At 41.6% G+C, this 13,371-nt stretch overlaps 1 protein-coding gene across 1 annotated transcript in view; it reads left to right on the forward strand.

The window, feature by feature from the left end:
• Positions 1-740: 740 nt before the first annotated feature.
• The window catches only part of LOC121537232 (piezo-type mechanosensitive ion channel component 2-like), a 37,120-nt gene continuing 24,489 nt past the window's right edge, over positions 741-13,371 (forward strand). Inside the window, exons 1-12 of the mRNA XM_045206919.1 lie at positions 741-804; positions 5,430-5,531; positions 5,826-5,871; positions 5,967-6,126; positions 6,419-6,632; positions 6,814-7,027; positions 7,646-7,814; positions 8,278-8,331; positions 9,189-9,557; positions 9,762-10,140; positions 10,362-10,543; positions 12,753-12,901. Coding sequence (XP_045062854.1) covers positions 741-804; positions 5,430-5,531; positions 5,826-5,871; positions 5,967-6,126; positions 6,419-6,632; positions 6,814-7,027; positions 7,646-7,814; positions 8,278-8,331; positions 9,189-9,557; positions 9,762-10,140; positions 10,362-10,543; positions 12,753-12,901 — 2,102 coding nt within the window. The remainder of the gene's footprint in view (positions 805-5,429; positions 5,532-5,825; positions 5,872-5,966; positions 6,127-6,418; positions 6,633-6,813; positions 7,028-7,645; positions 7,815-8,277; positions 8,332-9,188; positions 9,558-9,761; positions 10,141-10,361; positions 10,544-12,752; positions 12,902-13,371) is intronic.

Here is a 13,371-nt window from a genome sequence, read left to right on the forward strand (position 1 = left end):
TGTGTAGCCTAGTTCCCTGTGTTCCCTCCTACTCCTGCCCGACAGACAATGTGCTGTGTTCACCATACACTTCTGCTGCAGTCACTGGCTCTTAATGGCCTTACACCCATTAATATTAGATAAACTTTCCCTCGCCAGCAGAAAAAGATGATGAGCTGTGATAAAATACATGGTCCGGCCAAGTGCTGACAAAACAACCTATGAAAAACACATAAATCTCCTATATTTTGAGGGGCTATATTGTTGAGCTTGGTCTCTGTAAAAGTAATTGACAATACAAACAAATGGCCACAAAGTGAAAAAAAATTCTAGCCACCTGATGACTAAGTGTGTTTTTGCTCTGCCTAATGACACTGCGGACTCCAGGGCTCTTGGACAACTTCATCATAAGTCCTCTATAGAGATTCCTATGGTTCCTATTGGAGCCTCCCTCCTTATCAGGGGGGGTTGGGGGAGATAAGAGAGAGAAAGAGAAATTAGATAGAGAGGGAGTCACACACATCTGCATCCAAAACCAAGGAAACACCATTTGGTTTTCGCTCCTCTTGTCTTGGAACTTTCTTTCATTTTGACAAGACCTCTTATTCAGGACCACTGAGTGGGATCATTCTTCCAGTGTATCATTGTGCCTGGTCTAGGGAGATAGATGTATGAACAGATGGGAGTTACCTGCAACCACAGGCAGCCCAGAGAGTAGACTGTCTTCAGAGGGCTGGGTGTCTCTCACACGCTAAGGAGACATGGCAGGGGATATTGTGGTGGGGATGCTCTATAACTTAGTTCTACCTCTTCTTCTGCTTGCAGGTAAGTTGACCTTTCTTTTACATTTTATTCTTATGGGGCTGGAAGAATGTACGGTAATAATTCAAGTGTCAGGCACCAATACAGCAGGACTGTGGACGTGTTAGTTATTGAGGTCATAGTAGTGACTTTTACAGTGATATTGAGAGATTCTGCCTTTGTAAAGTGATCAAATAATATTGCTAGAAGCACCATTTTGGATGCTTTACAGAAAACAAAAAAAATTGTTGTTTGGGGGAATATGCAGATTAATCAACTATGTCTTGTTTCCCCTGATGGGAATTATTTGAGTGGACACAGAAACGTTGTAATATTGTGATCATGCAGTAATTGAGTAAGTTGTACTGTAAAACTGTAATGGGAAATAAAATATTTTAGTTGTTGAATAGTATGTTTATTGTATTGTAAAATGTAAGACATATTTTACATGTTAAGGTGTCATTACATTCAGTAAGTATTCTAATTTTCTACTTCACAATTAGGTAAAGAAAATCAAGATTTCAAGTAATTTCAATAAGAAAGAAATACAATAATCGTTAAATTATACTTTCCTTTATTTGAGTGTTTTGTATTGGTAAAAGATTAACAAAGTAAAAACTATGATACCTGATTTTGTTGTCAGTTTCATTGCCATTGTTGGTCCAAGAAGCCGCATAATTTTTTTTAGCTAGTTACTTGTTTACTGTGTGATGGAGTTTTGTTCAGTCCAACACTAATGCATTTTGAATTAGCAGGTGCAATGGATCATAGCATTTTATTACCAATGCCTTTTCTCTTTGATGGATAATACTGTAGGCTATTTGTTTCTAGCAGATCTCTTTCAACTCTATTTATTTTGATTTTCAGAAGGATGGACTCAACATAATGAAAAATCTCATAAAATACAGCATCAAAGACAAGAAATGAAAATTATACCTCGATATTATATTCAGATTAACATAAATGTAAAATCATTGTTTTCTCTCCGTAGCGTCATCATTCCGTTACAATGGTCTGTCTGTGGTGTATTTCCTTTTCTTACTCACCCTTCCCCTGCTGCCAAACCCCTCTCTCACCTCCATGCAAGGTAAGACTTCAGAGGAACACCACTGGGTTGGAAATGGCACCCCAAGTACAGTAGTAGACGATAAAGAATAGGGTGTATTTTATTCCAAGTTACAAGGTATTTTATTCCAAGTTACAAGGTATTTTATTCCAAGTTACAAGGTATTTTATTCCAAGTTACAAGGTATTTTATTCCAAAGTTACAAGGTATTTTATTCTAAGCTATAATAGTGTTAATCAAGGCCATGACATTTAATGCTGATGATGTTTGACTTCAGCCATGGAATGTGGGAACTGACGACCACTGATGACCTGTGTGTGTGTGTGTGTGTGTGTGTGTGTGTGATTCATCAACTCATATTGATCAACATACAACATGTCCATTCTATTTTATATTGATCAATAAAGTTGATGAATTAAAGGACTGGTCATGTACTTTGTAAAGGGATATGGCCGATATGGTCTTATCTATTATGTATAACCTACTAATTACATAGTGGAATTAAAAGTTGTGGTGTCAGCTTTTGTAAGATGGTTTTGTTGCATGCTGGACTGTTTGCTCTTTTCTCTTCGAATCCTCATAGAACCTTATCCATCTCTTCATCTCGCTAATATGATATCACCCCTGGCTTGAGTGGCCGGGGGATGGTGCAGAGATGAAACACATCATACTGAAGCAGAATTGACCGGCCTTTACTTGGGAGGGCAGAAATGAGGAAAAGCTTTTAGTAAAAACCTGGGCATCAGACAACCATTTGCTGGCTCAGCTTATGCTGCACCATTCCACCAGGCCTTGTTTTCACTCCTATTTCTTAATTATGGCGTTCAGCCTCTTTTTAATTCCCCTGCTGTCTTACTGCTCTGTTTCTGTTATTGGCGTGTAGCTGTAGATGAAATGTAAACATTTCAAGAATACTGCCTTACTACAGAAAATACATACATATTTCACAGCGCATCAGGAATATTTGCCTTCATTGATATGGTATCTATTCAATATACACACAAACTGAAACCAACTGTGTTTCTTAAAGGAAAATACCACTCAAAAAATTATATTTTGGTATTTGTTTCATTAAGCCATTGTTGATATAGTCCCAAAATATTTTGCATGTCAGCAATCAAGTTTTCAAGATATATAACTTTCAAAATACAGAAAGTGTCACATTATGTGTTTTGTATCATATGATGCAAAATGCCAGTGATGGAAAAAGTACTCATTGTCATACTTGAGTAAAAGTAAAAAGTAAAATTAAATGCTATATATCAAATTCCTTATATTACGCACACCAGAGGGCATGATTTTCTTGTTTTTAAAATGTATGGACAGCCAGAGGTACACTTCAACACTCAGACATCATTTAGAAATGCAGTATTTTTGTTTAGTGAGTCTGCCAGATCTGAGGCAGTTGGGATGATAACATGTTATATGGATATTTGTGTGAATTGGGCCATATTGGTGTCCTGCCTGAGCATTCGAAACGTAACAAATATTTTGGGGTGTAAGGCAAAATGTATGGGAGTAAAAAGTACATATTTTCTTTAAGAATGTAGTGGAGTAAAAGTAAAAGTTGTTAAAAGTATAAATAGTAAAGTAAAGTACTACAAAAAACGACTTAGTTACTTTACACTACATCAAAACGCATGATACTGTGTCACTTTCTGTATTTTTGAAAGTTCTATAGGCTATCTTGAAAACATGATTGCTGACAGGCAAAAATAAATTGGGACTGTATCAACAGTGGACTAATGAAAGGAATACCAAAATATCGTTTTGAGTGGTATTTTCCTTTAAGTACAAGTGTTTTCTTTTTGATTGCGTTTGTCCTGCTGTTCAGGCGAATCCAGTTCCATGTTGGCTACTTTAGTAGACGATTGATCACAGAAACTGCTTGTAAGACACAAAGGGCTCTATTTTCAGCTGGCGCTTAGGAGGCGGAAGTGTCAAAAGCAGGTTAGTTTGCAATTTCGTCATGTAAAAACTGGCGCACTGGCATTTTCCACCCCTTATGCCAGGCAATTTACCTGTCTAACATTAGCTCACTTAACCTGAGGTGGGGGGGGTGGCAATATTTGAGGTTCCTTAAAAACAACCGCAAACGTGGCATTTTCATGCAGCGCTAAAGGGAAGTTTTAAGACCCGCCCAAAAGCAGGTCTTAACAGTAACGCAGTTGCTAATGGCATGGATTTTGAGAACAGAAGCGAAGCCTATCCTGCCGGGATGCACTGTGCCCTTGGAATGAGAGATGTGCCTTTTGTGCCGTGAATCTGGTATTTAGAAACATAAAGAAACGATTGGTTTCCCCCCATTTCATTTAATTTCATTAAAAACCAAGCATAGCCTACCCTCCCGGTAATCAAAGCTGGTTAACAGCTTGGCATATGTGCGTCTTTTTATCCTGGCCATGCATTAGCCAAGTAGCCTATAAATAAAGGGGTTTTAAATGGTCTACTGAGGGGGCCTTGAAATATTTTGGAGTTTTTTAGTCCTCAGGCTTTTTTATGCTTCACAATTCACATACCTGCATACTTCATTTCGCTAGTTAAATTAGACAATCCATCCCCATTTTCAAAAAGCACCTCTCGTCCGATTACCAAAGACGCGCTCCTCCAAACTATTCAGTCATCCAATAATGCCATATCAACAGCAGATTTTTTTGAGAATGTGCCTCGCACATAGGCAATGAATGATACAATTGACAGAAGCCTAGTATTTTGGTTAAACATGCCTGTGCACACAGTGCCATGGAACAAGAGATGCAATTTATAATATCATGCTTCTGACCCCATCCTATTTAGAAATATTGTTGTTGTTCCAAAAAAATGATCGCTTGTTTTTCGTTTATTAAAAACCAAGCATCTCCTCCCCTCAATGAAGGCTATGTTTTTTTTGTCCTGCCCAACGCATTCGCCAAATAGCAGCCTATCAATAAACGGATTGGCTCATGAGACTGCTTGAAATAAATATGAATCACCAAAGCTTTATTAAAATATCAAGTTTGGGAGGAGCAAAACAGTGAGTGGACATCCCCTCTTTATCATAATTTTAGCAAGCACCCTATATTTTTTGGGACAAAAAAAACTCCATGTTGTCCATATGCCCATCATGAAACGAGACATGAGATGATGCCGGTGACCCTCATATTTAGAAGTAAAAGTGGCTTGTGCGAGCCAGAGTCATACTTAGAAACATTTATGTTATTTTCCTGTAACATGTTCTTGTTTTCCATTTCCTTTGATTAAAAACCAAACTAGAATATATATTTACATATTGAAGCCATGCACAGCTCACTATCTGTAAGTACAGACAAATGGGATCTGCATTGCCACAGTAGACTCCACCACTATCCTCAGCCATTAAGATAGGGGGAAATGGAGTAGAAAAAAAGCCACAAAAAGTAACAGCCTAATTACATGTAGTGGTCCCCCTATGGATGACAACACAAAACAGAGTGGCTGATCTGAATGCCTTGTATGTGTCTTCGAGGTGTTGGAAGGAAGAAATAGGTTTTGTTTCTCACAAAAATGGCAAATATATTCTATTCTACCTCTGTTAATCTGTGTCTCTGGTCTTGTATTTCTGAAGGAAAAACAGGGACGTTCCTGCTGCTCATCTGTTCTACCAGCGTGACGTTTCTGGCTCTCCAGTGTTTCATGCAGATCACTTTTGCCTACGTACCTCAGTATGGTAAGATAACAATAATAATAATAATAATAATAATAATAATAATCAATAAATAATAATAATATAATAACACCAGCCTCTATCAGCTCACTGAGCCACTAACAACAGACTACTCTAAATAGAGGCACCTAAAATAGAGGCAGAAGTAGTTTGTTTTAGCATTTCAATACATGGAGAGTATAATGAACGTATTACTTACTCATTCAATTAACATTTGATGAGGGTGGATGTTGCTTTGGCATTTTGCTGATAAGACTAGACTTGATTTCTATCTGAAATATTTGTGTTGTTCAACAGAGAACGAATATTGGGAAAATGTTCTCTACCATCTGGGCATTGTACGGTAGGGCCACATTTTCTTTACTTTTTTAAAGCAGACTTTGGTGTTGTTTCTAATGCAGGTGTTGTTCATCAGATTGTCTTGTGTTATGTCCCCAGGTTCAGTTTGGTGGATGCAGGGGACATTTTGCGTCTCTTAGCCCCTGATCTGGGTCTCTTCCTGTCTGGGCTCTTCATACTCTGCCTGGTCAGGAAGCTGCTACGCCCCGCGCCCCAACTTAATGTCCACGAGAACTGTATCAAACCCTCTGACCCTGAGGTATCCACATGGCCAATTTCATCTGCCACTTTTGTTCAATTCACAGTATAGTTTTACCATTATTGTTTTACATGAGCGCTTTAGAAATGTACATCAAACATGGCGAGATGTTCTAAAGGATTTGAAGAATGTGAAGGTGGGGTGCCTCACCTTCTCATGCAGTATGTCAGCACCTCTATTCTAGTGGTTTGAGCATGGACCTCCTTCAGGTTGAATCTGTTATAAAGCAAAATAGAGTTATGAAACACACCAACTTCTTGTCCATCAAACTTGTGCTCTTTCGACAAAGCAGAATGTGGAGATGTCCGACTCAGAGTCTGAAGATGGGAGTGATGTCACAGATGGCTCATCCTATGACAGCTCAGATGAAATCACAGCGGCGCCAGCAACCCCTCCTCAGTTTGTCCAGAAGTTCATTGCATTTGCCCTTGGACTGCGCCTCTTGCTGTCTGCCATCATGAACACAGCAGGGAAAGTAGTGGTCACCATACTACTGGGGCTAGCAGGTACATCTCAGAAGGCTGTCACTTTGGACTCTCATGTACTAGTCTTGCGTGCCAGACTTAAAGTCTTGCATTGGCTCAGCATTCTCCGCTGTCTAGCTCAGCCAAAATAAGACACATTTACTATCTGCTCCCGCACACTACTATAATCTTCTCCTTTCTGGTCCTCTTCCCTCTGTACCAGGCATTGCCATGCCCTCCCTGACCTCGGCGGTGTATTTCGGGACGTTCCTGGGCCTGGTGTGGTGGTGGGTGTTACTCCGCTCCCTCAGTTTGCTGTTCTTCAGTACCCTCTGTGTGATGATGGCTATATTCAGCGCCGGTCACCTGCTGAGCCTCTACCTGTACCAGCTGCCCCTGGCCCAACAGATCGTACCTCCACAGGACATCTACGCCAGGTAGGGTCACAGGACCAGGATGTAGCAACGCTGGACACTGGCTGGACGCTGACTGTACAGATACACACTGTCCTTTTAACGATATTGGTTTGCCGGCTGAAATACAGCCACTGAAAAACGGATTGAATTTATTAATACTTGTCGAAATACAAAATAATTACACACTCTATTACACTGGACACAGACATATACAACATAATTACACACTCTATTACACTGGACACAGACATATACAACATAATTACACACTCTATTACACTGGACACAGACATACACAAATCATTGTTAAATGTCATAAACTGATACATGCCCATCTTCAAATTTCAGTATAGACTTGATCTATCTACTGTGAATGTTGATTAAGTTCTGGGTCCATATGTGTTAAGAGAAGAGATTGGAACCGGAAAACGAAGAGCGAGCAAGTCTATGGGCCAAATGTCCCCTCCCCTTCCGGAATTTGAAGGATGCTAACACCTGGGAAATCGTGATTTGTCTGAAGCACTGGAACTAATCCTGCTCGTTATCTCACACATCCTGATGTATCATGACAGATCTACGGTACCATTTATGTTTACGTAGTCTGTCCCAAGAGATTAATCACCCTCTGGTTTTGTTCAGGCTGTTTGGTATGACAGCGTTCATCTGGACCAATGAGACGGAGCCATACAGTCTGGGTCTGCAGGCAGATGTCAGCTGGCCTGTCTTCACCAACCCCATTGTGCTGCTGCTCCTCTATTACACAATGGTGGCTCTGCTGCACAAGTGGGTCTACATCACTGAAGAAGAGGTACTTTACCTAGACTGAGACTCTAACGCAACTAAGACCTTAATAGTAAATGGCTGCGTCTGAAATGTAACCCTATTCCCTATATAGTGCACTACTGGATATGGGGTAGGGCTCTTTATAGTGAATAGGGTGCCATGTCAGACGCAACCGATGACTTGTGGGTTAAATAAAACTGTGGGTTTATCCTTTATTGGAAGTGTTAATTGTGTGTCAGTTATTTCATGGTGCTGTCTGTGTATTTCTGCAAGGATACTCTGGTGAAGTCTGAGAGTCCAGTAGAAATCCCTGAGAATCCCCACAGCTTCTCCAATATCTTATTCATCTCAGGAGACAGACTGGAGGTGTTGAAATCTACTACAGTTCTATTTTTCTTCTACAGCTATCACAATCTAGCCTCCTGTAGTTTTACCATCATGATTTTCTACAGATTTCTTGAACAATTATCTTTCTTTCTCTTTTGCAGCTACTGACCAGTACGGATGATGAAATTTATATGCCAGATGAGGAGATGCAGGAGGTACATTCTGCTCTCCCAATGTGTTGTTGTTATAACTACCTTAAAGGGACTTTACATGTCTGGTTAGATACTGTACATTTGGTGCGCATCACTTTTCTTCAAAGCCAAAATTCCTAATGAACTGTTTTTCCTCTGCAGCCAATGGTCTTACTGATGAGCAGCTCATGGCATGATCTGAGAGGACAGGAGGTGGGGTCACTGCTCGGAGGGCCAGGGGTAGGGTATACAAACTGCTGGCCTCCACCACAATATGAAGAAATAGACTTGTCACCCTCACAAGGTATGTACCTGCAAGCCTTGTCAATGTCCAAGTCAAATATACTCCAAGGTCTATTATTTGGTAGCATTACCAAAATGTTAGGTTCTAGACGAATGGTTTAACTTATGGGAAGTCTTTTTTATATCCACCTGGATATTTTGATCTTACTCAGTCATGACTAAATGGTAGGAATTTAATATTGAATACATTTTCATCACTAGTATAGAAACTGATACAACACAGCCTTAAAATATGACAATTATATGGTATAGAAACTTTCCTAAACTCCATCTTCTGCTGTTTTCCTCTCTCAGACTCGGAGGAGGTTAAAGAGAGTAGTGAGGAAGAGAAGGAGAGGAGGAGTGAGATGTCTATGAGGGAGAGGAGGAGTGAGGTGTCTATGAGGGAGAGGAAGAGTGAGGTGTCTATGAACGAGGAGAGGAGTGAGGTGTCTATGAACGAGGGGAGGAGTGAGGTGTCTATGAGGGAGGGGAGGAGTGAGATGTCTATGAGGGAGAGGAGGAGTGAGGTGTCTATGAGGGAGAGGAGGAGTGAGATGTCTATGAACGATGGGAGGAGTGAGGTGTCTATGAGGGAGAGGAGGAGTGAGGTGTCTATGAGGGAGAGGAAGAGTGAGGTGTCTATGAACGAGGAGAGGAGTGAGGTGTCTATGAACGAGGGGAGGAGTGAGGTGTCTATGAGGGAGGGGAGGAGTGAGGTGTCTATGAACGAGGAGAGGAGTGAGGTGTCTATGAACGAGGAGAGGAGTGAGGTGTCTATGAACGAGGAGAGGAGTGAGGTGTCTATGAACGAGGGGAGGAGTGAGGTGTCTATGAACGAGGAGAGGAGTGAGGTGTCTATGAGCGAGGAAGATAATGTGCCCACCCCTCCTGGCCCCAGTGGACTGGCTTTGTTTGGCCTGTTCATCATGAAGCACAGCTATGTCAGCGCACTCATCATCATGATGGTAAACCACTTTATTTCTATGACGGTATTAAAGTTTTGGTGTAGACATTAGTAATTGAACAATTAACTCCCTGAAAATAAATCATTTCAAAGTCAAACTGAATTGAAATAAATGACCTTTACATTACCTTGCAATCTTTGAACATAAACGTGGGTATGACTATAAGATGTGTGGCGTGCCTCCTGTGTTCCTTCAACCCCTCAGGTGTGGAGCATCACCTATAACAGCTGGCTGACGTTCGCCCTGCTGGTGTGGTCGTGTGTGATCTGGATGATGCGTGACCGTCGGCGCTACGCCATGATGAGCGCTCCCTTCCTGGCGGTGTACGGCACCTTGCTGTTGCTGCTCGCCTTCCTAAGCGGCCTGAGGCTGCGGCAGGACGAGCTGTACCCTGGCCTGCCACATGCCGTGCTGGTGGACTTTGACATGGCCACGTACCCAGCACCCTGCATCCACCTGGGAGGCAAGGTGTTCTACGCCTTCAGCTTCTGGCTACTGTTCCGCCAACAACTGAAGGAGAAACAGGAAGAGCAGGATCTCAAGGAGTCTGACGAGTCTCTGGATGAAGTGAAAGTACTCCCACGTATGGACTCCTCTCTTTATATGCATACTTTATGGCTTTACATTGATAAAGTCACATTCTCTAATACAGTTACAATGATCAAATGCATTAGAAATGGAAATGTTATTGTACCCAGGTGTTTATAACATGTTTCACTTAACAGTGCCCTCTAAGCCATAGGTGTTTGAACCTTGACCCAGGTATGGTGACATGTTCTACATTGTGTTCCTCCTCTCCCTCAGCGGATGAAGGTGAAACCTCCCCCATAATGGAGATGCTGGGTTCAGCGGTCAAAGGAACCCTGGTGAAGTACTGGATCCTGTTCTGCTGCTACATGTTCTTTGTGGTCAGCTTCTCTGGGAAGGTGATGGTCTACAAGATCCTCTACATCGTGCTGTTCCTCTTCTGTGTTGCCCTCTACCAGGTGGGCCTCATATATATGACTCCTAGATTGTGTTGTAGTGGCTATCAGTGGTGCTGTGTATGCTGCACATGATATACAATGTACAATACAACTTTACTGTCCATGTCACAGTGAACAACGGAAATTACTTAACTCCCTCAGATAGCACACATCTCAGGGTGGCAGGTAGACTAGCGGTTAAGAGCATTGGGCCAGTAACCGAAATGTCGAATCCCTGAGCCGACTAGGTGAAAAATCTGTCGATGTGCCTTTGAGCAAGGAACTTAACCCTAATTGCTCCTGTATGTCGCTCTTGATAAAAGCGTCCCCTAAAATGTAAATGGAAAATCACACATACGAGACGCTATTAACAGTATGATGTTATTCAGAAGGGAAGGAAATTTGGTTTTTACTCGGTGAAAGATAAGATTATGTCATTCAATAGCCATGTTAGTGGGTGGACCAAAAGATGAATCTCAGACCCTGACTATGTAAATATCTTATCACTGACCTCACTATTGGTATGACACATTTACCGCCCGGCCTTGCAGCCAAGACCTCAACAACAGCCCAAGGCTCTAAACTCTTATCAATAGAGCTCCCGTTATGAATATTGATCCTACCTCGTAAACACAGACAAAAAAACATTTCTGCTGCCGTTTTCCTGGTTTCCCTTCCCTTCCCCTCTGTAGCTCAATTGGTAGAGCATGGCGCTTGTAACGCCAGGGTAGTGGGTTCGATCCCCGGGACCACCCATACGTAAAAATGTATGCGCACATGACTGTAAGTCGCTTTGGATAAAAGCGTCTGCTAAATGACATATTATTATATTATTATTAGATTATCTTGTATTTCCGCTGATCTTTTAGCACTGACCACTTACAGCAGCCTAATGGCCTAGCTACGACCTCACAGCACACATACTGTAAGAAAGCCAATATGAACCTCTTGTTTATCAGTGCTAGCAGCGCTGTTGATTCACATACAGTGAGGGAAAAAAAGTATTTGATCCCCTGCTGATTTTGTACGTTTGCCCACTGACAAAGAAATGATCAGTCTATAATTTTAATGGTAGGTTTATTTGAACAGTGAGAGACAGAATAACAACAAATTAAAACGCATGTCAAAAATGTTATACATTTATTTGCATTTTAATGAGGGAAATAAGTATTTGACCCCCTCTCAATCAGAAAGATTTCTGGCTCCCAGGTGTCTTTTATACAGGTAACGAGCTGAGATTAGGAGCACACTCTTAAAGGGAGTGCTCCTAATCTCAGCTTGTTACCTGTATAAAAGACACCTGTCCACAGAAGCAATCAATCAATCAGATTCCAAACTCTCCACCATAGCCAAGACCAAAGAGCTCTCCAAGGATGTCAGGGACAAGATTGTAGACCTACACAAGGCTGGAATGGGCTACAAGACCATCGCCAAGCAGCTTGGTGAGAAGGTGACAACAGTTGGTGCGATTATTCGCAAATGGAAGAAACACAAAATAACTGTCAATCTCCCTCGGCCTGGGGCTCCATGCAAGATCTCAGCTCGTGGAGTTGCAATGATCATGAGAACGGTGAGGAATCAGCCCAGAACTACACGGGAGGATCTTGTCAATGATCTCAAGGCAGCTGGGACCATAGTCACCAAGAAAACATTTGGTAACACACTACGCCGTGAAGGACTGAAATCCTGCAGCGCCCACAAGGTCCCCCTGCTCAAGAAAGCACATATACATGCCCGTCTGAAGTTTGACAATGAACATCTGAATGATTCAGAGGAGAACTGGGTGAAAGTGTTGTCGTCAGATGAGACCAAAATGGAGCTCTTTGGCATCAACTAAACTCGCCGTGTTTGGAGGAGGAGGAATGCTGCCTATGACCCCAAGAACACCATCCCCACCATCAAACATGGAGGTGGAAACATTATGCACAAAAACAGCAATTTAGTAAAAGATGTAGGTATTATTATGGAAATAAATTGTGAATGTGAAATTAATATTTGAAGACAGTGATGATAGATGGGTGTGAAAAGGCAACTTGTTTTGTGGTCGCCTGTTGTCATATGACCGAGGGAAATCAGAGGGTTCGGTTGATCTTTATAAAATAACGTATTTTCAATGTTAATATTGCTCCCTATAGATCAACCGATCCCTCTGATTTCCCTCAGTTACAAGGCACATTTCATAGTGATTTGACCTGATTAGCATCATGGCATCTATGTTACCGTTCCTCAGATCCGTTGTGACGTGTGGAGGCGAGTACTGAAGTACTTCTGGGCGGTGGTGGTAGGCTACTCCATGATGGTCCTGATTGCCATCTACATGTACCAGTTCAAGACCGTCTCTGGCCTCTTCAGGCAGATCATGGGCATGTCTGAGGAAGGGTGAGTGTGCATGGTGGCACTGTGGCCAACCCTGTACATTCACAATGCTGCGTATGCCTCCGTATTGTTGTAGTTGTCCCAAGACTTTGACGTACTACAGTGTTAATTGATTCATTCATTCATTCATTGGCCCGAAATTCCTCATATCTTGTACCCTATGTCTAGAAGTCTCCCTGATGATGCATGGTTAAGGAACATTTGAACTTCACAGTGTCTTTGCATACTGTGACTAAGTTATTCTTATACAGATGTAGTAGGATCTTAATTTGATCACTCTTTTGTTGCTGAGAATCTTCCTGCACAGCAGGAAATGCAAACTTGTAGTGTACTTTAGTTTTAAAATGGCTTCTTAAGTTTGTCATTTCCACTTTGAAATGTCAGACTTGAAATGTTAAGAAAAATGTATCAACCCCTACAAAAAGTGTCCATTCATTATAATCCACATAATAATTCACATTTCCTGTTGCGGC

The sequence above is a fragment of the Coregonus clupeaformis genome, chromosome 24 (assembly GCF_020615455.1).
Source record: "Coregonus clupeaformis isolate EN_2021a chromosome 24, ASM2061545v1, whole genome shotgun sequence".
Taxonomy (NCBI): domain Eukaryota; kingdom Metazoa; phylum Chordata; class Actinopteri; order Salmoniformes; family Salmonidae; genus Coregonus; species Coregonus clupeaformis.